Genomic DNA, 26,445 nt, shown 5'->3' with positions numbered 1-26,445 from the left:
CCCCTTATCTATTGCTCAATTGTACAATACTCCGCTTTGAAAATATAACACCCTCTTGGAGCTGGGAGAGATGAAAGGGCTTTTCTTCACGATCCTGCAACGCCTATTAATTTTTGCTACAACAGACTCACAGCTGATTAAGAAAACGGGGCTAGCACTGCCTCCCATTCCCATCTCAAGACTTCGAGAAAATGTTAAAAATGAATGAGCTCTCTTTCTCAAAACAATTTATTGATTTTCATTTCTGCACACACCACAAGCTATGCCTCCTCCAATTCTGGGCAATTTGTTTAGACTAGAAGTCCTTTTCCTTTTTGAAACATCGGTAGCAATGTTGCTTGATTCCTAGAAAGTTCCAGAATTACCTTTCAGAAATATGACTGACTGGGAACCAGCAGTTAGCGTAATGGCTATGTCGCTGGACTCCCACGTAGTCGACTGCGGTTCGCGACCCGGACCCGGTGGCTTAAAACTCACGCCGGGCGCGTGTGCATGCATGCCCAAGATCCCGAGAGGAGAATGGAGGAGAAGGGATTGCGGCATGACCATCCCCCCTGGGGGGTGATTTCTCGCTTTCTGTCTCTATGTCTCTCTCTGTCTGTCTGGCGAGCGCACACGCCCTATAGTGAAAACCTCTAAAAAAAAAAAAAAGAAATATGACTGATTCACTACCACTTAGACCGCAGGTTGAGAAATCAGTGGCTGAAAGAGCAAAACCTTAACTACTTCAAAAGAATGCTCACACTTTCATCACAAATGGTAAAGCAATATGATAGACTGAGAAACACACAAGAATTACAGTCAGGCAAAAGAACATTCAAAACTCCATGTTACCATGTATTTCCATGTGAATTCGGTTATGTCATTTGGACTTTCTAAACTCACCAGTAAATATCATCTATACTACAAGGTTATTGAGAAGTTTAACACAGAGTACTATGCCAAACACAGCGTGTGGCATGAGATAAAGTTGTTTTTACAGTTTTGTCTTATCGAAGTACAATAACGTATTACGAAAAAAGTACAGATCTTCATTATGTATTTAATGACTTCTGACAAATGTACACATAATACATGTAATCGTCATCGCCATCAAGGTGGAGACCAAGGAAGTATAATGTAAGCCATATGTGCACTTCAAAAATCACACTTTTTAAAAAAGCTAAACATACATTTTAAATGTTTTTAATATATTTTATATAATGAAATATACCTAGAATATAACATTTTCGATATATAATTTATTTTTAAATATTATCAGTAAGATATTTTACATTTTTTTCCCATTCTTATACCATATAACAATTTGGATTAGCCATAGTTCAAGTGACCATAGCCACATGTAATAACAGCTGCTATACTGAATGGTGCGAACATAAATCACATCTACAAAATTTTCTCATGTTCTAGCCTACTGTCCCACCCTCATCCTGGGTCTATAATCCTACCATCAGCCCAGGTCTATCCTCCTACTCTCATACCAGGTGTACCCTCCTACTGTCAGCCCACATCTACCCCTATCCTCACTCTAGTGCTATCCTCCCACAGTCACCTCAGGTCTATCCTCCTACTCTCATACCAGGTGTACCCTCCTACTGTCAGCCCACATCTACCCCTATCCTCACTCTAGTGCTATCCTCCCACAGTCACCTCAGGTCTATCCTTCTACCCTCACCCCAAGTCCATCATCGTACTGTCAACCCAGGTCTATCCTACCCTCCCACCAGATCTATCCTACTGTTATACCACATCTATCCTTTTTTTTTTTTTTTGAGAGGTTTTTGCTATAGGGCATGTGCTCTCGCCAAACAGACAGAGAGAGACAGAGAGACAGAAAGCAAGAAATCACCCCCCAAGGGAGATGGCCATGCCACAATCCCTTCTCCTCCATTCTCCTCTTGGGATCTTGGGCACGCACGCACATGCTCCTGGCGTGCGTTTTAAGCCACTGGGTCCAGGACGTGAACCGCAGTCGACTACATGGGAGTCCAGTGACATAGCCATTAAGCTAACTGCTGGTCCCCACATCTATCCTCCTACCCTCATCCAAGGTCAAACACCACTCTGGTTTCTATCCTCATAGGTTAATTCGGTCCATCATTGAATCTCATACAAAAGGAATCATATAGTATATATGAACTCTTCTGTGTCTAGCTTTTTGACCTCATAGGTTTTGGAGTCATCCAAGTTGGTACAAGCAGTAGTGGATATTCCTTTTCATTGTTGACTATGATTTCATTGTACAAATATACGCCTTTTCTCATTAATAGACAGCTGATAGACATTCATGTTGTTCTGAATTATGCTATCATTAATAAAACTGGAAGGAACATTCTACACATGTCTTTTCAGTGGCTTGTGTAAATATCTAAGAGTGGAATTATTGGATCATAAGGTAGATTTATGTTTGTCTTTTTAGGAAACTGCTCAATAATTTTCCATAGGAGTTGCACCATTTCACATTCCTACTTACAGTACATGAGATATCCAGTTTTCATATCTTCTCCAATATTTATCATAATCAGTATTCTTCAATATTAGTGATGGTAGTCAAGCATGTACTTCCCACAGACCAACAATGCTGACGTTTTTTCATGTGTTTACTGACAGTCATATAACATCTTTTGTAAAAAGCAGTTTAAAAAGGTAAAGTTGTGGGACCAGCAGTTGGCATAACAGTTATATCACTGGACTCCCATGTAGCTGACTGCTATGCAAGTCCTGGACCTGGCAGCTTAAAACACACTGGTGCTTGTGTGTGTGTACCCAAAACCCTAAGAGGAGACTGGAAGAAAGGGGACTGTGGCATGGTCATTTCCCCCCACCCTTAAGGAGAGGTGATTTTGTGCTTTCTGTCTCTCTGTCTCTCTGGTGAGCATATGCACCCTATATTAAAAAACCTTTCTGAAATAAAAAATAATAATTAAAAAAGGCGAAGTTGTTACAAAGACAAAAACTGAGATCACAAATGAAATTATTTGTAATGTTAAAACTTAAAGATACACTTTCAAAGACTACCTGGGTCAGATACATGATATAAATCTGGAAGCCAAGGGATCTGCTGCTAATTTTAGTACACACTCTTCTAACAGACACTGCTAACTGCTACTTATAGCAAGTGATTGCCATGTGGAAGAGCAGGCTAGGTGCTATAAGATCTTCCATGGGACCAGCAGTTGGCATAATGACTATGTCGCTGGACTCCCACGTAGTCAACCACGGTTTGAGTCCCGATATTATTTTTGGTTGATTTTATTATTCTCTTTTATATGAAATTTAGTCATATTACCATTGAACTTTATTAACAAAATGGCAGGTGCAGAACACTGGAAATTAATCTCCTATCATATTTTTATGCATTTGAAAATTGAAGCAGCAAGGAGAAGTGTTAGGCTTTTAAAAATCAATTTCTCAAACAACATTTTAAATTAAGTTTACAACAGAATTGTCATCTAACTTTTCATTTTAATGAATTAATAACGTTAGCTTACTGTAGTTTTTATTACTAAAATTGCTAGAAAATATTTTTGTAATGGAAATCATGGAACTTCATATAAAAATCAAGACAATTCTGTGATGAATGAAGTATTGTCAACATCTACTGTTATTTCTAACTACTGGTCTGTAAAGGATTATCTTTTCTGGAAAAGTTGAGAGAAAGATCTGTCCTTTAAAGGTTTTTCTGTGGGACCAGCAGTTGGCATAACAGTTATATCACTGGACTCCCATGTAGCTGACTGCTATGCAAGTCCTGGACCTGGCAGCTTAAAACACACTGGTGCTTGTGTGTGTGTACCCAAAACCCTAAGAGGAGACTGGAAGAAAGGGGACTGTGGCATGGTCATTTCCCCCCACCCTTAAGGAGAGGTGATTTTGTGCTTTCTGTCTCTCTGTCTCTCTGGTGAGCATATGCACCCTATATTAAAAAACCTTTCTGAAATAAAAAATAATAATTAAAAAAGGCAAAGTTGTTACAAAGACAAAAACTGAGATCACAAATGAAATTATTTGTAATGTTAAAACTTAAAGATACACTTTCAAAGACTACCTGGGTCAGATACATGATATAAATCTGGAAGCCAAGGGATCTGCTGCTAATTTTAGTACACACTCTTCTAACAGACACTGCTAACTGCTACTTATAGCAAGTGATTGCCATGTGGAAGAGCAGGCTAGGTGCTATAAGATCTTCCATGGGACCAGCAGTTGGCATAATGACTATGTCGCTGGACTCCCACGTAGTCAACCACGGTTTGAGTCCCGGGCCTGGTGGCTTAAAGTCACACCGGGCGCATGTGCATGCATGCCCAAGATCCCGAGAGGAGAATGGAGAAGGGGTTGTGGCGTGGTCATCACCCCTGGGGGGATGATTTCTTGCTTTCTTTCTCTCTGCCTCTCTTTGTCTTTCTGGTGAGCGCACATGCCCTATAGCAAAAATCTCTCCAAAAAAAAAAAAAAAGAGCTTCCTGTCTTACAAAAGAGGATGGATAGCTGTATCTTTATTTGTAGTTAATATTGAAATTAATTTTTAAATTATTAATTCTAGGGCCAGCCAGGTAGTGGTGGTTAAGGCACCTGGATCCCATATGGCCAACTGTGCAATTCTGAGTCCCTGACCAGGCCCAAAATCCCAAGAGGAGAATGGAGGAGAAGGGATTATAGCACAGCCATCACCCCCAGGGAGGGGGTGATTTTTCACTCACTCTTTCTCTCTCTCTCTCCCCCCCCTTTCTGTTTCTCTCTCTGTGCCTCCAGCAAGCACACATGCCCTATAGCAAATTAAACACACACACACACACACACACACATACACCAATTCTATAATGAACAACATAAAACATAAGTTTCAAACTTTGATGTTTATAAGTGTGAATGGTGGGACCAGCAGATGGCGTAATGGTTACGTCGCTGGACTCCCATGTCCTTGACTGTGGTTCAAGTCCCATACCCAGTAACTTAAAACTCACCCTGGGCGCATGTTTGTGCATGCCCAAAATCCAGAGAAGAGAAGGGATTGCAGCATAGCCATCCCCGAAAAGGGTGATTTCTCGCTTTATGTCTCTGTCTCTCCAGTAAGCGCATGCACCCTGTAGCAAAAATCTCTCTAAAATAAATAAATGTGGACGGTTTTTATATGAGGACAAAAATCCTTAATTATGATAAATATTAAACCCCTAAGGATTGTTACCGATTGCTGATCAAAGGTGGCATCCATTAAGAAAAGGGCTGACAAACTACCAAGGATAGATGGTAAAATAATTTTGAATGGCAAGGCCACAGAGCCCCCCAAGAAAGTCAGAAATAATTGGCCAGGGAAGTTCCTCTTTCCTGGCAGCTCTCTTTTATGAAAAATATGGACTATTTCATTCTTACTCTTAAATGACTATCCGCATCATTTCAATTTTAGTTTTGAGTAAGAACGAAGGCTAATAATGCTTCAGTGACAATAACTACCTAGGAGTACCTGTGCTACGTGGGGAAAAAGAATAATATATGTTGGTGAGAATATAAAACACAACAGCTGCTGGGGAAAACAGTCGAGCAGTGTCTCAAACAGTTCAACGGAGTTATATGATCCAGCAGTTCCACTCAGAGACATCTCCAAGGCAAATGAAAGATGTGGTGACACAAAACTTGTACATAAATGTTCATAGTACCATTATTCATCACAACCAATAAAAAAGAAAACTACCCCATGTCCACCAACTGATCAATGGGGAAAACATTTTAACATAGCCATACAGTGCCATATTACTCAGCCATAAAAAGGAATGAAATTTTGACACATACGACAGGAATAAACCTTGAAAACACTACACTAAGGTAAAAGACTGTCACAAAAGGCTATATATGGTATGACTCCATTTTTTTGAAATGTCCAGAATAGACAAATCTATTCAAACACAAACTAGATTAATGGTTCCCTAGGAAGGTATTGGGAAATTGGGGTGAGATGTTTAAGGGGTGAAGGTTTCTTTTTGATATCATGAAAATGTTCTAAAAATTACTGTAGTGATGCTTGCACAGCTTCTCGATATTCTAAAAGCCACTGAAGGAGCTACATGATGGTGGAGGCATAAAACACAACACTGGGCAAGGCCGTCCCCTATAGGTTCACATCGGAGACCCCACTGAGTATAGCCAGCATGCATGTTCCATGATTCAGAAGTGGCTAAGAACGGGATGCAACACAGTGTGGAGACACTTTGCAGGGGGTGCTACTTCTCTCCATCTGTCTCTCTGTGTTGTTCATAGAAAAACATTAATACATTTTATTTTCCTAAAAAGGCATTGAATTGCGCTCTCTAGATGGGTGAATTGTATGAGGATTTTCAAAAGTTTATGAAAATGTGTATTATAAAAAGAAAATGATGCATGGATTTCAAAATAAATTCATGCGCCCAAATATACTCAAACTTTAATTCCATTTTTTCCCATGTACTTTTTGAAGTCCCCCCTCCCCCCATATAGCATGTGACTTGTATCTCAAGACTACAGTTTACATAAAGAGAGAATGAAAGATCCCTATAGGGGAGCCACTGAGCCTCTTTTTCTCTCTTCCACGAGTGAGACAAAGATACAGCACCCTCAACAGGGTCTTGACATTACAATCCACCCCCCAGCTTCAGCAAGGCCAGATCACACCCCAGATCCTCAGAAAAGTCTCTACCACGAACGGCAAACTCTTCACTTGGCTCTGCCTTGCAGAGCTTCCTATTTTACTGCTGTGCAGGAGATCTCTTTCTTCGTATCCTAACATTGCGTTCCCTAGACACCTGAGTTTGCTACTTGAAGTTTGAAGAAGCACTCCATCGATGTATCTTATAGCCTTCTTCAGCATGTTCTCTGAATTTCAGATACATTTAGTGTACTTAACACAATGTTCTTGCCTCCTAAATACTGTGAACTCCCAGAAGGTCAAAAATATCTCACAAATCTTCCTACCTAGAAAGGTTTGCACTGTCTGGCTCAAGTTTTCAATAGTTTTATTTTAAGGGTAATGCTTTTTGTGTTCTACCTAGGAAATGAGTTCTACCTAGGAAATCTTCACCTAATGTTTGCTGCTGCAATGGACAAGATTTAAAGGGAAAGCCATGCCACTTTGTTTTCCCTCCCTCTCCTCACCACTTCTGATCACCAGGGAATAAACACATGACAACGGGGCAGAAGACTTCGGAAAGGCTGCCAATCCTCTTACTGGAAAATTTTTTTGAACAAGCAACAACCTTTGTAAGATTATAATATAAAAGGAATTCCATTTACAGTTACAACCATAAACCCATACATCTCTAAAGCAAAAAATAAAAATGAAAACCTTATCACACTTACTGAAAAAGGTGTCAAATAAAAGCAAGGGAAAAAACATTTTAAGGTTTTAACATTTTATACATACCTAGTCAACAAGATAAATTTCGAAAATGTAATTTTAAAAAAGCATTCACAACAATATGCAAACAATTTAAAAATAAAACTATTCAAAATCATATTTACCTTTTTATAAGCCTAGTTAAAAGTCTGTAATAGATTAATTTACACAAACATGCTTTTCTTGTATTTTCCCAAATCCAAAAGATAAATCTACATGGGACAAATTCATTGTCAGAAAAAAATATTCAATTTACCTCTTTTTTTCCTTAATTATTGTTTTGTCATGTTTGGGCATAAGGAATTCTGAGTGCTTGGTAAGAAGCAGGAAGGTCAGAACAAAAAGAAATAAGGCCCTGAGATGTCACAGGTTCAACTGTTATCACTAGCAGCCAATAAAACTGCCAGAAAGAGACTAGGAATGACCATATTCCACCTCTCATGCTGAAGCCAGCATGGAAAGTTAAGTATTAAGTTAAACATTTAATAAGATCATAAAGATATCTTTAAAATTCCAAAGTATTTAGTCCGTGAAAATAATAAGAAAGAAGAAACTGTATATATACAATTACTTCTTAGACTATTAAGTATAAAAAGAGAAACATGGGAAAATTTAAAATTCAACTAAGAAGAAATTATTTGAATACTTATCATTGGTCTCACTTAATTAGGACGCTAAAATACATAGCAACATCAAAAATGTTTCTAGCAAAATCTAAGGTAGAGAAGATAGAAATTTTATAAAATATATATGTAAATAAATAAAATATGAAGAAATGGTAATGGTTTGTAAGATGTTGAGGAGAGATCCTATTTTTTCTTCAATATGCCTAGTAAATGTGAAGCTATTAAAAAACTAATATTTTTATGAGATCAAAACACCCTAATACATCTTCAAAATAAAAAAGTAACATATAATCAGTAAAAACGTTAAAAATTAATATATTTTGCCTCAAAACATGTTTCTCACTAGGATCTTTAAGCAGAGACAATGTAAGTAAAATCATATGCACTAACCAATCACAAAGCAAATGGAGAAGGATAGAAAGGAGTCCACCTATCATACTCATAGAGAGATTTATCCAATAATATGACAACATGACAGGAGCAACAGAATCAAAACACAAGCATTAAAACACAGAGTGACAGGGGCCAGCTGGTGAGGCAGTCGTTATAGTGACGGACTCACATAGGGCAGATCATGGTTTATGGCCAGAATAGGCAGTTTGAAACACACGAGGCACGTGTTTGTGCATGCCCAAAATCCTGAGAGGAGAATGGAGGAGAAGGCATTGTGGTGTGACCATCCTCCCAAGAGCTGAGTTCTCATTTTTCCTCTCTCTGTCTCTCTCAATGTCTCCAGGAAGTATACATGCCCGAGAGCAAACATCTAACAACAAAACAAAACACAAAGTTACAGTATGTGCATTATATCACAATAAAGTTGTGCTTTAAAAAAAAAAAAAACTGTAGTGATTAAGACATAGGCTTTGAATCTAGACAGATAAGGGTTTGACTCCTGGATCCACTACATTGTAGTTTTATGACCTCAGGCAATTATCAAACTTTGTCAGCCTCTTAGAAGAAAATAGTACCTATCAAATATGGATGATTTTTGGTAAGAATTAAGTGAGATAATAAATATGATTGTAGCATACAGTGTTTACTATATACAAAGCACTCAGTAAATCAATACTTAATACTACTACTAAATACAACTATAAAAATTATTAAAATAGCTCTAACAGATTTCCAACTATAATCATTCTGTGCATTTTACATAAAAACAAAAAGTTCTATATGACCAAAATAGCAAAATGAACATAATATTTGTATTCATATGATTTTCCCTATGGTTTGACAAGCTCTCTTTGTAGTGAAATGCTCAGAAATCAACCTCATGTTTTCCCACCATCCTGTAGAAACAAAATATAACCCAGAGAAGTTAAAAGGAATGAAGAGAATATTAAAGGATTTAAATAGACATTTCTCCAAAAGAATAAGATAAGTGGCCAAATAAGAACAGGAAAAGATGCTTGATATCATTAGTCATCAGGGAACGCAAATAAACCACATGGGATACCACTTTATATGCATGCAATAGAATGACTGAAGTTTAAACAAACAAAGATAATATCAAGTGTGATGAAGATGTAGAGAAATTAGAACCTTCACACGCAGCTGGTGTGAACTAAACATGCACAGCCATTTTGGAAAACATCTAGCATTTCCTCAAACAACTAAACAGAGTTGCCCTATGACAGAGGTATTATGTTCCAAAGGATATACCACCAAGTATGAAACTTGTACATAAATGTTCAGAAAAACATTCATAATATCCAAAAATTAGAAACAATCTAAATGTCCGTCAACTGATGTGTACATAAATTAAATGTGGTATAATCATGAAGATTATTGCTTGACCACAAAAAGAAATGAAGAACTGACACAAAGTATGACAGGAATGAACCCTGAAAATACATGAAATGAAAGAAACTAATCACGAAATACAATAAATCATATGATTATGTTTATATGAAATGTCCAGAATGAGAAAATCCATAAAGACAGAAAGAAGATCAGCGGTTGTCTAGGGTAGTGTAGAACATGGCAGGTTGCAGGGTGACAGCTAGAGGGTTTGAAGTTTTAGGGGGATGTGATGAAAATACTCTAAAATTTGTTATGGTAAAATTTGCATGGCCCTGTAAATACACTTGTAAACATTGAATTATAAACATTAAATGAATGAATTATAAGGCATACGGATTATATCTAAAAAAAAAAAACTTTTTTTTTAAGATAGAGAATATTGCTACTTAGAGCCATTACTCTGTTATGTCAAAAAGAAGTAAGAAAATCAAGGTAAATTAAGATGGGATTGGACAAAAAAAGTGATGATATGAGAATCTTAGATGGGAAAGAAAAAGAAAAGAGAATGTAGGAATATTAATGACTTTCCTTTGAAAATAATAAACCCTTGGCTTGAAAATAAATAAATCTATTTTGGGGGCTGATGGTGGTGCAGCCATAAGACAGAATGCTCTGTAAAGCTGATCCACGTGGGAAGATTTGGGGTTTTAGTCCAGACCTTCCTGAGTACACCAGCCATCCATGTGCCCCTAATCCAGGGCTGACTGGTGCAGGGAGCAGCTTGCACTGTGAAGATCCTGTTGAGATTAGAAGAACACAAAAATGGAAAATTGTTTGTTGCTGATAAAATGTATGGTGATATCTTTGACGTGATGGGGGAAAAAAGTGCTGCCGGGGCACTGCTGTCATTTTGCCTATTTCTCTTTCTCTCACTCATGAAGGGAGGATGTGTGGATAGATAAATACATACATACATACAAACTGCTGCTTTCAATGCCCACATTTCTCAAAGGAAGGAAGCCTTGTATTAACCAAAGAGTGTTAGATTGGAGAGAGTCTTGGGTCTACTTTTCTGAATCCAGTGATCTTGGTTCTTGCCAGAGTCTCTACTTCTTCATTACGGATTGAAGTCTTCATGATAAAATAAAGTCTTCCAATCCCTAAATAAAAACATATCTGAATTTGGAGAACTCCTGCACTTGAGCTGTGAGTTATTCTTTTCAGGGACTAAGACTATTGAAGATTTTCTGCTGAGACTTCATCCTCCAGACCTCAATCTAGAGAGTGACAGGGCTCCCTCTGTATCCTTCTCTCTATCTCTCTCTTTCTCTCTTTTTAATTTTTAAAAAAAGTTTTTTCAGGTAAAATATTTTCTTGGCTCTCAGATCCTCCTTTATAATGCTAATTCTCACCTTTCCCCCCTCCTATTGAGGAGAAGCAAGAGTACAGGCCTTCTGAGAAGACTCCTGCATTTGAGCTGTGAACTATTCTTTTTGCACAGCATGCTTACACACAGCCTGGTTATCACTTTAAGCTTTAGAAAATAATCATTTTTTTTCTTTCTTTGTTTTCTTTTCCTTTTCTTTTTACCCTCATCCATTTGCTGCTGAGCTTCCACACCCTTAAAGTCTAGACAGGTCTAAGTGAACAGTAGCCAAACATCTGAATACATTAGTTAGGGTCAGAATATTCCACAATTCTCACTGAATCTGCAGCAGAAAGGGTGAAAAATGGAACTGTAGAAGATCACAGATCACCTCCTTGTGCACACCTCTGAACGCTCAGCATGTCACCGATGAGATGACCAGAAATCATCACAGAGGCACAAGAAATATGAGAAACCAAGAAAATATGTCTCCCCTAAGGGAAAATAATACCTCCTCTTCATCCACAGACAGTACATTGGAACTCATGGAAATGTCAGATAAGAATTTAGAATATTCATAGTGACAAAGCTAACAGAGATGCTAGAAAAGAGAGACAATGAATTCCAGAAGATGCAGGAGAAAAGAGACAATTCCAGGAGGTGAGAAAATTCTTGCAGGATCTGAAAGAGGAAATACACACCATAAAAAAATAAGAATCAAAAGGAACTGTTAGAGATGAAGGCTGTAATACAGGAAATAAAAATCCCCCTTGAAAGTATTAAAAGCAGATTAGATTATGCAGAAGATCGAATCTCACATGTAGAAGATAGAATCTCCGCCCTAGAAAAATTCACCATGAAGACTGAGAAAAAAGTCCCAAACCATGAGAATAATATATGAGAAATACTAGATATCATTAAATATCCAAACATCTGGATAACTGGTATCCCAGAAGGTAAAGAGACTAATAAGAGCACTGATAATCTATTCCATGAAATCCTGGAAGAAAACTCTCCAAACCTAGAGAGGCATTCAAAGATCCAAATCCAAGTAATACAAAGGACCCCAAATAGAATCAATTTAAGAAGATCTCCTCCAAGACACATTATAGCCAAATTGACCAAAACCACAGAAAAAGACAAGACACTAAAACTGGCAAGAGAGAAACATCAAGTTACTTACAAAGGCTATCTCATCGGGCTAACAGCGGACCTCTCATCAGAAACAATGTGATCAAGGAAAGAACGGGAAAATAAATTCAAAGTGTTAAGTGAAAAACAATTTCAACCAAAAATACTACACCTGGAAAGATTATCCTTCATGTGGGAAGAAAAGACAAAGATATTCTCAGGTAAACAAAACCTGAAAGAATTTACTAACGCCAGACCAGCTCTCCGAGAAGTTCTGAACAGAGTGCTATACCAAGAAAACTAAATATAGATGCACAGAAATAAGAGTTCAAAAACAACCAAGAAAATGGCCAACTTAATGGTAGGGACAAGTCCAGAGTGAGTGTTATCTTCCAGAATTTAAACAGGAAGACCAGACTACAACAAAAGATAAAGTTCATGAGACTGAACTGGTGAAATAAGACCTTATGACTTTTGACTAAAACATTACTGAATTTCTTCTATGCTTTGTTTTCCAGATTTAAGGATCTTTGTCTTCTTTTGAGCTGTTGATAGGTTCATGTTCCTACTATTTGAACAGAATCCTAACCTGTTTCCTGGCTTTAAGTCTTAAGCAAATTTTTCTTAGCATTTTAAAATTTTAGTTTATGAAAGCTGAAACTGCTTTTCCTGAAATTAAAAAATATTAAAAACGTACTTTAAAATACCTATTTTAGAACTATAGTAAATTCTATAACCTCACCTGGGTTCTACTTTATAGTATATTTATTCTACTCATGGAGTTTCATATCTAAAATCAGACATGTGTTCACAGATATATAGAGATAGATATCATATATGTATATGTATACACACACACACACACACACACACATATATATATATATATATATATATATGCTGAACTTGCTATTGAAAGTATTTAATTAAGATATTTTGTGACTCAGTGTGGGGAAAAAAGGAATAGAAAGCAACTGTAGATACCAGAGACAGTGTGGAAGGAGGGTGGGAAATGGCAGAGGGTAAGAAATAGGGAATCAAATATAATAATATGAAACAAGAAATGGAAAATTATTTGATGAAAACATGTATGATTAAACCAATATTCAGTGTATTCTTGATGAGAAATTGGATTTTAAATGCTGTGATGATGTTCAGTGAACAAATATAAATTAAATAAATTTTAAAAATATGTATCTTAATTCATACAAGGTGCCCACAAAATATTAGCTATAATTTTTAAAAAGTAGTTTGCCTTAAAAAGAAATCTGTGAAGTCTCAAATCAATATATGAGTAGTATTAGGGAAAGGATAAATTTCTCTTTCAAGATTCATAGAATTTCCTCTCTATTTTTTGTTTAGTGAAATATAACCAAAGATATCCATGCAGAAATAAAATCTTTATTGGCATTTAGATAAAATTTATCCTTTTAATCTCTTACTGGTGGCCAGGATAAATGATTAAGCAACAAAAACTATAAAACTTAACCTAATCCACACGAGGACAAGTAAATTTCATGATTATGACTTTCAAAATTGAACAATTACTGTCAATCTTAAGGGGAAAAAAACACTACTGATTATAAAAGTTGATAAAGTCCTGCAAAATCCAATTTTGGATAGTCTTCCAACTGAATTATTTTCTTAAAAATAAGGTTATTAGGCATGTGGCATGGTGAGTGACGCAATGGACTCCACATGGATGACTGCATTTGGAGTCCTAGGCTTGGCGGCTTTGCTTTCTCACCTTTCCTTTCTCTCTCTCTGGTCAAATTTAAATGATAATAATAATAAGTAAAATTAAATAAATTATTTTTTGAAATAGGGTTATGAATTTATCCTATTATCCTTATTAATTTATATCAATGACTTAGGCTTTCTGTACTCCTAAGTATACTTGATAGTCAAGGATCAGAAGGGTAATAGATACACAAACTACCACCAAATACCACTGGGAAATGGATTACAAACAGAAATATTTTTATTCTTGAAACTCTTGGCTACATCAATGCTTCACACATGATGTCAGTTAAAAGAAAAGTGTCATGCTGACTTCCGTGGGCATGCTGACAAAATACAAAAGATTAGTGCAAAATTAGTACACGTGGCCCAGCAAGAGCCATTGAATTGAGTATATTTTACAACTTTAACACATTACATAGGACAGAACAGCAGCAGTTTCGTAAGTAAATGCACACACACTAAGCTTGGCAAGTTTTAAGTAAAACTGAACATAGTTTTATCACTACTGTCAAAGCTCACCAAAGGGAAATAGATTATTTATACTCATTTCAATGAACATAAAGTTATTCTTTACCAAACATAAAAATAAAACATTTTTGTTACCAAATTAACAGTAAAACAGTTTGAACCAATCTATAACTCTGGACATTTTTAATATTTATAACGATAACATGGCATATAACACTTATCCACCCCTAGTAGACATCAGTAAAGTAATTTATCGTCTGAAAAAGACATAAACATAACAGTAAAGAAAAAAGCATTTTTATGATAAATGGGTTAATGAATTGGTGTGTTGCTTTTATTACTTATTAGTACTCATCTTATTACAAACCATATTGAAGGAGGTTACCAGCTATTATTAGAAAGCATATTAAATTCTCACTTAATTTTCAACATACCAATTGAAATTTTTCAAAAGTGAGCTTTGAAAAAAACATTATATAAGATCTGAATTTCATAATGTTTAAAGGGAAGGGGGGAAAGATAGAAAAACATAATGGGAAAGAAAGGAATATTGAAGTACCAAAATAAAAAAGATATTATATCAAATAAAATAACTACATGGTGATAACTCAATTCCTCTAGAGAACAAAGGAAGGGAAGAAGAAAAGTAATATAATAGCGTATAATAGTATGCTCAAAATTATCTTTCTAAGTAGTAGTTTAGTTTGGAGAAATGAATTTGGAGTTAAATACTCAACAATCCCAAATAGTCCACTTTAAGTATAAAATAAGGAACGGTTTCTTCAGTAAAGAAGGAATAATACCAGGAGAAAGACATTAAGTCACTATCATATATTATGTGAGTTTCAGGGAATAGATCAAAGAATAATTTAGAGCCTCCTTGAAGGCATTGACTGCATCCAATTTGGTGCAAAATTGTCTGGAAAAAAGTTCAGCATTTAGAGAGCATTATGTGGGTGGACATTAAACTACATCTTTAGTGCATAGTCTCATTTTATACTCATTTAGAGAAACAGAGGTTTAGAGAGAGTAAGTAAATTAATCAAAGAACACATAGCTAACAACTGATACATATCAGGTACAGTCCCATGAGAGCTTAAAAAAAATAAAACAGAAACTTTCTATCACCTGAGGCAACATTTTTCATATATCTAGTATTAACTGCAGTTAGGCGATGTCTCAGAGAAATGGAATGAGAAAAGTCAACACTAAACTCAGAGCCTTTCTCAAGAGTTAATAAGCATCAGTAGACTTTAGAACATTACTGTAACAGCAGATGATATTTGGAAAAAAAAAACCAGCAGAATTTTTAAAATGGTAAAATTAAATTACTATTTACTAAGAGAAAAAAGTTAATTTCAGAAATGAGTTGATGCTTGTTTGGAAAAAAATAACAAAAATAAAGTACTCCAACATAGTAACAATAGTCACATTTTGATAGAAGTATAGAGTTCTACTAAAAACTGGTTTAAGGGGACCCGCAGTTAGCATAATGGCTATGTCACTGGACTCCCATGTAGTCGACTGCAGTTCAAGTCCCGGACCTGATAACTTAAACTCATGCTGGTTGCGTGTGCGTGCATGCCCAAGATCCCAAAGGAGAATGGAGAAGGGAGTGTGGCATAGCCATCCCCCCAGGGGGTGATTTTTCACTTTCTGTCTCTTTCTCTCTCTTTCTGGTGACCTATAGCAAAAAACTCTCAAAAATCTCTCTCAAAAAAAAAAAAAAAAAACTGGTTTAAGAGACCAGCAGATAGCACAATGGGTATGTTGATGGATTCTCACATAGTCAACCACGGTTTGAGTCCCAGACAGGGAAGTTTAAAACTCCTGCTGGGAGTGTGTGCATGCCCAAGATACCTAGAGGAGAATGAAGGGACTGTAGCATGGCCATCCCACCTAAGGGGTGATTTCTCACTTTCTGTCTGTCTCATACACATACCCTATAGCAAAACAAAACAAAACAAAACAAAAACACTCTCTAAAAAAATTGGTTTAAAAATAAAGTCTAGAATTATTTATGATTAAAGTAATATAAAGCCATGTAGCACATAGCAACACTTGGATCAACGATGGCCCACATATAAGACCGTGGTCCAACAAGGAGCAATGGGCTATCCCCTATAGTGCAGGTATGTAGGAGGAGGCTATGCCATGTAGGTTTGTGTTCACACAATCATGATCACCTACCAATCCATTTCTCAGAATGTATCCCCACTTCAAGTAACATATGACTGCAATTATGAAAGCAACACTACCAAATCCCAGATGACTGACTGAAGCAATAAAAAATACTCCATTCTAGAAAGAATTTGTAAGGCAAGTCTTCTTTCACTCTTTCAAGTAAAAATCCCTGGGAAGGAATATTCTCACTTTCAGTTATTTGAATCTAATCTTTTATCATTGCATCTGCTCTGACTAGTAAAGTATATTCTTCAAAATTATCCAAAACAACTCAAAAATGCCTACCTCAGCTTGGCAGAGTGCATGAAGACCTTGTAATACCAAAGCTGCTGGAGTAGCTTGATCAGGCTTGGTGCACTCATTCAGAACCTGAGAAATAGCAGCCAACATATCTGCACCATGTTGATATGGCCTACAAGAAATGTCAGATTAAAAGCAAAATTAAAGCCAAAGAGCTATTGTCAATCTTAGGTCCTCTGCCTAAGCAAAGAGCATTAATGCTTTTCTTTACCATTATGCCTATTAAATGTTGACCCTTAAACACTGATACCATATGATTTTCTTCAAAAATCTGCATCATGATCATGTCTATTATAATTTGATGCTTATTTTATACAGAAATATTATCAAAAAACACACTTTAAACAAATTTCATCCTCCCTAAATCACAAATCCTAGTCTGAATTGAGTTTAAAAATTAAGTTTATGATAATGGTGAAAATTATTGACTACTTATTGAGGTTACCAGTAATACAGGAGTTATTTATTGTTGGTAGTTGTTCTGGTATCAGATGCTGACTATGGAAGAAGGAATTTGAGATAGGAAGTGATACTAACTACTAACTAAAGTGGTTACACTTATCAAAACAATGGTGATGTTGATAAGAATACTATAATACCAATAATAACTGATTAAGCACCTATTTAATGGGAGATATTGTGCTAGATCCACTCACTCACCTAATTAACAAAATGGCAATTGATGAAATTAGATTCAATTCTTTCACTGTCCCACAAATGGAAATAATTTTTCCAAAACTGGGAATAGATCTTGAGGTAGTAACTAAAAGAATCATTGCATAAGTTAGCAATAGACCCTGGTCTGGTCTCACAGTCATCCTCTCCTGAGGCTCAACTTTAAGTATATAAAATAAGAATGTCAGCTAATAACCTCCATCTCTGAAATATTTTCCATGCCAAATTTTTAATGAAATCCAAATTCCCAGGTCTTGGGTTATATATGTATACCCCCCCCTTTTTTTTTTTCACTTTTAGATTGAGGTCATTTTTGTTACTGAAAGGCAGAAGGTTGGGCCAGCCAGTGGCGTAGTGGTTTAGGCAGGCTTAGTAGTTACGGCAGCTGGATTCCACATTGCTGACTGTGCAGTCTGAGTCCAGGACCCAGCATCTTAAAAACATGCCAGGCAGATGTGAGTTTGTGCTCAGAATCCCAAAAGGAGAATGGAGGAGAAGCAATTATGGTGCAGCCAACCACTCTCAGGGCTGTGGTCTCATTTTTCCCCTTCTCTCTCTGTTTCTAGTGAGTGCACACACCTTACAGGAAAATTTGAATAAATAAAAAGCAGAAGCTTAAAAAAAAGAGGTAGAACTGCTGAGGTTTAGATTCATACATTCTGATCCAAGATTTTACTGATATTATGCATCATCCACGTTCTCGGCATCTGAACCAACTCACTGCACGACTTCAGGAAGACTCATTAACTTTGTGGTCACTAAGAGAAGAATATGATGCTCCAAGAAATTCTACAGTGCAGTGAAAACTGTAGGATCACAACTGACCTCATATGCATCACATCTGTTTTCTCCACAAACATTTTTACATTAACTCATGTAAAAAATAATATTCTAACAAGGTATAGCTTCTCGTTATTTCAGTCTTGGCACCTTCAGGCTATTTACATATTAGGAATGAATCCAAAGTAGCAGAGTCACCTCTCCAATATCATCATGCTTTCCTACGAAGTTAGAGCATACATAAATATTCATTATCATTTCCTCTGTTATACTTTCTAATAATTCCTTGTAATGAGTCACAAATAAAGCCGTCCCTATTAAAACTCTTATAAGAATAAAGCCTCACACAGGGAGAATATAGAAAAGAAAATGTCTACAACTACAGTCCACTGCTTAGTTTGGGGGGATTTATATAAAGAGAAAAACAAAACATAACATCATGTTTTACTGCAATATTAAATTATCAATAAAAGAAGATATATATATGTGTATATATATATAGAGGTAGAACTGCTGAGGTTTAGATTCATACATTCTGATCCAAGATTTTACTGATATTATGCATCATCCACGTTCTCGGCATCTGAACCAACTCACTGCACGACTTCAGGAAGACTCATTAACTTTGTGGTCACTAAGAGAAGAATATGATGCTCCAAGAAATTCTACAGTGCAGTGAAAACTGTAGGATCACAACTGACCTCATATGCATCACATCTGTTTTCTCCACAAACATTTTTACATTAACTCATGTAAAAAATAATATTCTAACAAGGTATAGCTTCTCGTTATTTCAGTCTTGGCACCTTCAGGCTATTTACATATTAGGAATGAATCCAAAGTAGCAGAGTCACCTCTCCAATATCATCATGCTTTCCTACGAAGTTAGAGCATACATAAATATTCATTATCATTTCCTCTGTTATACTTTCTAATAATTCCTTGTAATGAGTCACAAATAAAGCCGTCCCTATTAAAACTCTTATAAGAATAAAGCCTCACACAGGGAGAATATAGAAAAGAAAATGTCTACAACTACAGTCCACTGCTTAGTTTGGGGGGATTTATATAAAGAGAAAAACAAAACATAACATCATGTTTTACTGCAATATTAAATTATCAATAAAAGAAGATATATATATGTGTATATATATATACACACATATATACACACATATATCCTATAAATCTAGATTATACACGACCAGACCTGAAATGGAAACACATGCTTGCTTTTCAAAGTAATTGTCCAGTATTACTAACTTTTACAATAAAAAAACTTGAACTGAAAATAACGCATTCTTATTCCTAGATCCTCTATCTTTCCTTGGTTTTTGCTTTAAAAACAATTAAGTACAAAATGATACATCATGGTACACATTCTGAAGAGCTAAGTGTGTCTTACCTTTGCTTACATATGTCTCTGATAGATGCAGCTTTAGCAATCAGTTTCTCCCACTGGACCTCCTTTCCCACCGAGAGTGAAGGCATATCGGACATGGCCATAAAACGCTGCAGCTCAGGATAGACACGATCCTAAGAAGGCAATTTCACAAAAAAGATAACTCCCCAACTTGAGTTGAATAATCATCTCCTTTTATACAGCATTTTCACCTCCAAATTTTACATTTGCATTCCAAATGATAATGCATTTCTCCTAATCAACGGAGAAGAATGCTGTTGTGATTAATGGGGATTTTCTTACAGACCCATATATTGCTCATTTTATTCAACAAAAGAAAGTGGCTCAATTTCACCTTAGATACAAAGACTCAAATCACCTATAACCATATTTCTATTACTCCCTCACACAAATGGAAAGATAAAAGATTTATATTCTGAATTTCTTTGAGAATAAATCATAACTAACTGCATTACAGGTCAAATGTGTCACAATAAACCAAAATTCCTCAATGCAATCATTGCTGCTACTCAGTAATACCACTAAATTAAGGCACTATCACACATAATAATATAATTTTTCTTCAGTGAAAGGTACATGCTTAATTTTGATACAAGTTTATATCGGAGCTTACCTGCTTTTCCCACAAAGATGTCAACAAGCGCAAAGTGACAGCTCTTAGTTGTGGAGTGGTTCCAAGAAGTTGAATCACTCGTAGAATCTGTCCTATGCACACCTAGAAAATATTGAAGAAATTCTAGTTCCTTAACAGTGAATGGAGACTATTTCAAAGGCTACCAAGAGTAATTTTTTAACTCCTTATTATTAAATAAAGACCTCAATAAAATCTTCGTGCAATATTACCTATCTTCTCACAGATTAAGAGAGAGCTTTAGGAGTGACTAGCTAGCAATTCTAGGGCCATGAGAATGTAATTTCAATGAATAGACAATGTAAAAACTAGGATATTAAAGGATAGTTTTTTTAGAAAGAGATTTTTGCTATAGGTTATATGTGCTCACTGAGAAACAGAGAGAGATGGAGAGACAGGAAGCAAGAAATCATCCCCCAGGGGGAATGGCCACATGGCAATCCCTTCTCCTCTATTCTTCTCTTGGGATTTTAGACACACATGCACACGCACCTGGCATGAGTTTGAATCCACCGAATCCAGGAGTCGAACCATAGTCAACCACATGGGAGCCCAGCGATGTAATAATTACATCATATGCTGGTCTCAGATATTAAGTGATTTTAAAGAATTAACTCCTAAATATTGTAATAAATATTTCTGCTTTTAGATACCATTTTATAAAACATGATCCACCAAGGGAAACAGGGATTATGACAAAATTTAAGGCTTGAAATTTCATAATAGCAAACAATTCAATGCATGATTCACATTACACTTTCTGTCCCTCCTTACATAAATTAATACACTAACCTTGTGAACACCAAGTGTAGGTAAAGTATACAATATATCATTGTATAATGCAGGTTCTAGTGGTCTTCCCAATTTGAACATCAAAACTGGAATCAGATTTGGTACCTAAAATATAATTTTAAAATATGTTAATTATGCCCTGTCCTAAAAGAAAGTAATCTATAAAGCGATATTTTTCTTTGAAGGTATAACACACATATCAATGAGTTGGAAGTGTTAGAACATGTCAGTTAGCTATTTGTTGCTAATGATAATAACACTTCAACTATTTTATAATTAGCTGCTATACACCAATCAAAAAGTATTTTTCTTAAATAACTATATTAACTCTGAGCAATATAAAAGTAGTTAAGATATAGGGACCAGAAGTTAGCGTAATGGCTATGTTGCTAGACTCCCATGTAGTCGACCGCAGTCCGTGTCTGGACCCAGTGGCTTAAACTCACGCTGGGTGCGTGTGCGTGCGTGCCTAAGATCCCAACAGGAGAACGGAGGAGAAGGGATTGCGGCATGTCCATCCCCCCTGGGGGGTGATTTCTCACTTTCTGTCTCTCTGTCTCTGTCTTTCCGGCGAGCGCACACACCCTATAGAGAAAACACCTCAAAAAAAAATTTTTTTTAAATAACTTAGTAAACACCTACTCTTAATTAAGGAACTTAACTTGGTAGCCTAAAATGTAATGCCAACATTTTTTTACACATGTTGCAGTTGGAAAGTTTGTGGCCCAATATTTGTTAATTTGCTCTGCCCATTTAGTAATCTATAAAGCGATATTTTTCTTTGAAGGTATAACACACATATCAATGAGTTGGAAGTGTTAGAACATGTCAGTTAGCTATTTGTTGCTAATGATAATAACACTTCAACTATTTTATAATTAGCTGCTATACACCAATCAAAAAGTATTTTTCTTAAATAACTATATTAACTCTGAGCAATATAAAAGTAGTTAAGATATAGGGACCAGAAGTTAGCGTAATGGCTATGTTGCTAGACTCCCATGTAGTCGACCGCAGTCCGTGTCTGGACCCAGTGGCTTAAACTCACGCTGGGTGCGTGTGCGTGCGTGCCTAAGATCCCAACAGGAGAACGGAGGAGAAGGGATTGCGGCATGTCCATCCCCCCTGGGGGGTGATTTCTCACTTTCTGTCTCTCTGTCTCTGTCTTTCCGGCGAGCGCACACACCCTATAGAGAAAACACCTCAAAAAAAAATTTTTTTTAAATAACTTAGTAAACACCTACTCTTAATTAAGGAACTTAACTTGGTAGCCTAAAATGTAATGCCAACATTTTTTTACACATGTTGCAGTTGGAAAGTTTGTGGCCCAATATTTGTTAATTTCCTCTGCCCATTTAAAAAAAAAAAAAAAAAACCTGTTCTTCCTAAGTTTAAAAGACATCTCCTTTAATTCAACTTCAGGAAGGGAAAACTATCTTCTTAATCACAACACCAGAAATGTGACAGTTAAACATCAGTTTTCTAGTGATCCTGGCCACACTATAACACAATATGTAAAACTATGTGTGTAACTGCTACAGTCTGACAATATACAGTCAGGATTTATGATGTTTTTAACAAGAGCAAGAGCTTGATTACAACTGGATTTCTATCACTCTCACCTTGGGCAAATGAAAGGAGACAAATTTTTGAATTGGGTTCTTGTTTCCCATTTTAATTAAAAACAAAAGGTTATCTTAAATTGCCTTGCACTGGTCCCAATGAATTATCACTTTCTGGGAAGATTCCTAACACGACACTCTGACAGATTCTTAGTTCCAAGAAGGGCAATCAGTACATTTAGTGACATTTTACAAAATAGTGTATTTAGTCATGTGCTTTTTGAACAAATGTTTTAATTATATTGTCAGGGCAGAAATAAAGTACTGTATTAATGCCTAAGAATACAGTTTCTTTGTAAGCCTTGGGCCTAAAGAAGTATGGAAGAATATGTCTTTTTCTCTGGCCAGTACAGAAATAAACAGTGGTAAATTTTTACAGTAAATATTCTTAGACTCAACACAGTTCTTGATGCATAATAGCCCAAACTAAGTCTTTCTTAATAGAAAGAATAAAACAGTAAAACACAGATATACATTCACATCTGTGAAAAATAATTTTTTTGCATAAAGTATGGGTTGATGTTTTCCTAATGACTTGATATGTGTGTGTGTGAGTTTGTGTTTTTATGTACTTGAGATAGCATTATCAGCTCTTGATCTTCTTGCTCTTGAACCTTCTACTCTCCAGAGACAGAAAAAAATAAATGTTTAAACTTTTATATTAAATTTTAAATAAGCTGGTAAATATCCAATTATTGACTGTCTTGAGACCTTATTTCATAAAATAGTGTTTTATCTTTTCTCTTTCACAATTCAATTCCCTAGTAAGCAAATTTAGAATCATGGAGATGTTACAAGAAACCCTATGAGACTTTTAGCAAGTTTCTCAGTAGAAATATTGCCAACCCTTTATATACTCAAAGGGCTGAAAGAAGAAAAGAGAGAGAAAAAAACAAGAAAAATTGCCAAACAAGAATATTTTATCTGGCAAAACTGTTCTTCAAGAATGAAAGAGAAATAACATATTCCCAGGAAAACAAAACTTAAATGTAAATGAATTAATTTCTCCAATCAAAAGCCATAGAATGGCAGAATAAATAAAAATATCGCATCTAATTATATCTGTCTACAATAGATTAAATTTAAGTACACATATAGTCTGAAAGTGAAGGGATATTTGATATAAATGATAACCAAAAAAGAGCAATATAAGGGGCCATACTTATACCAGACAAAACAGATGGTAAGTCAAAACTTTCACAAGAATCACAAAAGAATATTACATAATGAATAAGGGTCAATTTGCCAGGGTGCGTATTTATATTCCCACATCAGTCCATTCAAATATATAAAGCAAACACTGATGAAACCAAAGAGAGAAATAGCAACACAGTAACATGAGATTTCGACATTCCACTTTTAATAAGGACTAAAATATCTAGACATAAGATCAATAAGGAAACAGAGTACTTGAACAACACTATAGACCAAATGGTACTGACAAACATACCAACCATTCCATCCAAAAAACACAACGTGTTTTTCAAAATGAACAGGGCACATTTTCTAGGATAGATTACTTCTTAGGTCATAAAGCAGACTTACCATATTAAATAAAAAACAAACACTCAAAATGGGATAATATATTTGTATACTGTGTCTCAGATAAGGGACTGATAACTAAAATATACAGGGAACTCAAGCAGCTTACCTGCAAAAGAATAATCAATCTAATTAAAATATAGGAAAATGAGCTGAACAGACAACTCTCCAAGAAAGGCATATGAATAGCCAAAAGCATATGAAAAAATGCTCAAAATCCCTTATCATAGGAAGATTCAAATCAAAACCACAATAAGATACTACTTAACCCCAGTCAGAATGGCTAAAATTAAAAATATAAAAAATGGTAAGTGCTGGTGAGGCTCATCCTACACTGTTGGTAGGAATGTAAATTAGTACAACCACCATGAAGAACAATATGGACATTCCTAAAAAAATCTACAAATAGAACTAACATACAATCCAGCAATTCCACTTCTAGGTATCTAGCCAAAAGATAGAATATTCACAATTGCTAAGACATGGAATCAACCCAAACATCCAAGAATAGATGAAAGAATTGAAAAGTGTAGAACATACATGCTATGGAATTCTACTCAATCATAAAAAAAAAAAAAAAAAAAAAAAAAAAAAAACAAGGGGACTCAAGGGGAAAAGGAAAAAACCAAAACATTTAAGAAATACAAAAATTAAAAATTACCTGTTGATTATAGCATGTATGATATCTTTAACTGGACAAATATACAGTGTATTTATGCTGGAAAAATTTTTGCCAAGTTGTAATGAGACTCTATGAGACTATCAGCATATCAGTGACTGAATGTTTAAAAATAAATAAATATTTAATTTACTAAAAATAATAAATAAATAAATATTTAATTTACTGAAAATAATAAAAACAGAAGGGACCAGCAGTTGGTACAATGGCTATGCCGCTGAACTCCTGTGTAGTCGACTGTGGTTTGAGTCCCCAACCCGGTAGCTTAAACTCACACCAGGCATGTGTGCGTGCATGCCCAAGATCCTGAGAAGAGAATGAAGGAGAAGGAATTGTGGCGTGGCCATCCCCCTGAGGGGTGATTTCTCGCTTTCTGTCTCTCTGTGTATTTCTGGTGAGTGCATGTGCCCTATAGCAAAAACCTCTCCAAAAATAAATTAATTAATTAATTAAAAAGAGAGCGAAAAAGACCCTGGTATTTGATAGAAAGTTGATAAATATGAAGACCTAATTCTAAGTAATGTTATGTCCCCACTTAATATATACCGAATGCCTGCATTCTGTGGCAGAAACTGAAACATTAGAAGTTATAAAAGCATGGACATCACCTGTGGATACTAGAGACAGGGCAGGGAGAAGGTGGACAAGGGAGGGGTGTAGGAGAGAGGGGGTCAGAAGCAAAAAAAGAAGCAAAACATTTAATGGACACAAAAATGGAAAATGATCTGCTAGTGATAATGCATTTGGTAATATTCTTGACTGGACTAATATGCAGTGTATTCATGATGGTTACATTCCTTTTGTATGCTGTAAAGATGTGTAGTAATCAAATGTAAAAAAAAAGGAAAAAGTAAACGAATCTCACTGTGTGTTTTAGACACAATAGAATGTAATGAAACAACAACAAAAGGAAAACTCAGAAAATTCCCAAATATGGGGAAAATAGGTAACACATCCTTGAACAATCAATGAATCAAAGAAGAAATCAAAAGATAAATTAGAAAATATCTTGAGATAAATGAAAATATAATACACCAAAAGTTACGCAATGCAGCACACATACTACTAACAGAGAAATTCATAGTGGTAAATGCCTATGTCTAGAAAGAAGAAAGATTTCACACAAATAACCTAACTTTATACTCAAGGCACAACAACAAAAAAAATAAAGTTCAATAGAATGAAAAAAATAAGTATTTTTATAAAGATCACCAACATTGACTGTAGTTAAAATATTTAAGAAAAAGAAGTTTTCAAGTAAATTCAAAAATGAAAGACATTACAACAATGCTAAAGAAATAAAAATAATTGTGAGAAACATTTATGCACTAACTGGAAAACCTAAAAAAAAAAAAAAAAAAAAAAAAAAAAGGC

The 26,445-nt window shown here is 35.6% G+C and overlaps 1 protein-coding gene across 1 annotated transcript in view; it reads right to left on the bottom strand.

The window, feature by feature from the left end:
- The window catches only part of FOCAD (focadhesin), a 335,374-nt gene that overhangs the window by 161,587 nt on the left and 147,342 nt on the right, over window positions 1–26,445 (bottom strand). Inside the window, exons 12-15 of the mRNA XM_006140328.3 lie at window positions 21,229–21,333; window positions 20,419–20,520; window positions 19,788–19,918; window positions 16,913–17,039 (exon numbers count right to left, since the gene is read on the bottom strand). Coding sequence (XP_006140390.1) covers window positions 16,913–17,039; window positions 19,788–19,918; window positions 20,419–20,520; window positions 21,229–21,333 — 465 coding nt within the window. The remainder of the gene's footprint in view (window positions 1–16,912; window positions 17,040–19,787; window positions 19,919–20,418; window positions 20,521–21,228; window positions 21,334–26,445) is intronic.

This window comes from Tupaia chinensis, unplaced genomic scaffold, assembly GCF_000334495.1.
Source record: "Tupaia chinensis unplaced genomic scaffold, TupChi_1.0 Scaffold000029_1, whole genome shotgun sequence".
Classification (NCBI taxonomy): domain Eukaryota; kingdom Metazoa; phylum Chordata; class Mammalia; order Scandentia; family Tupaiidae; genus Tupaia; species Tupaia belangeri.
Note: the sequence above shows the minus strand (reverse complement) of the source record. Positions and strands in the feature narration are given on the sequence as shown.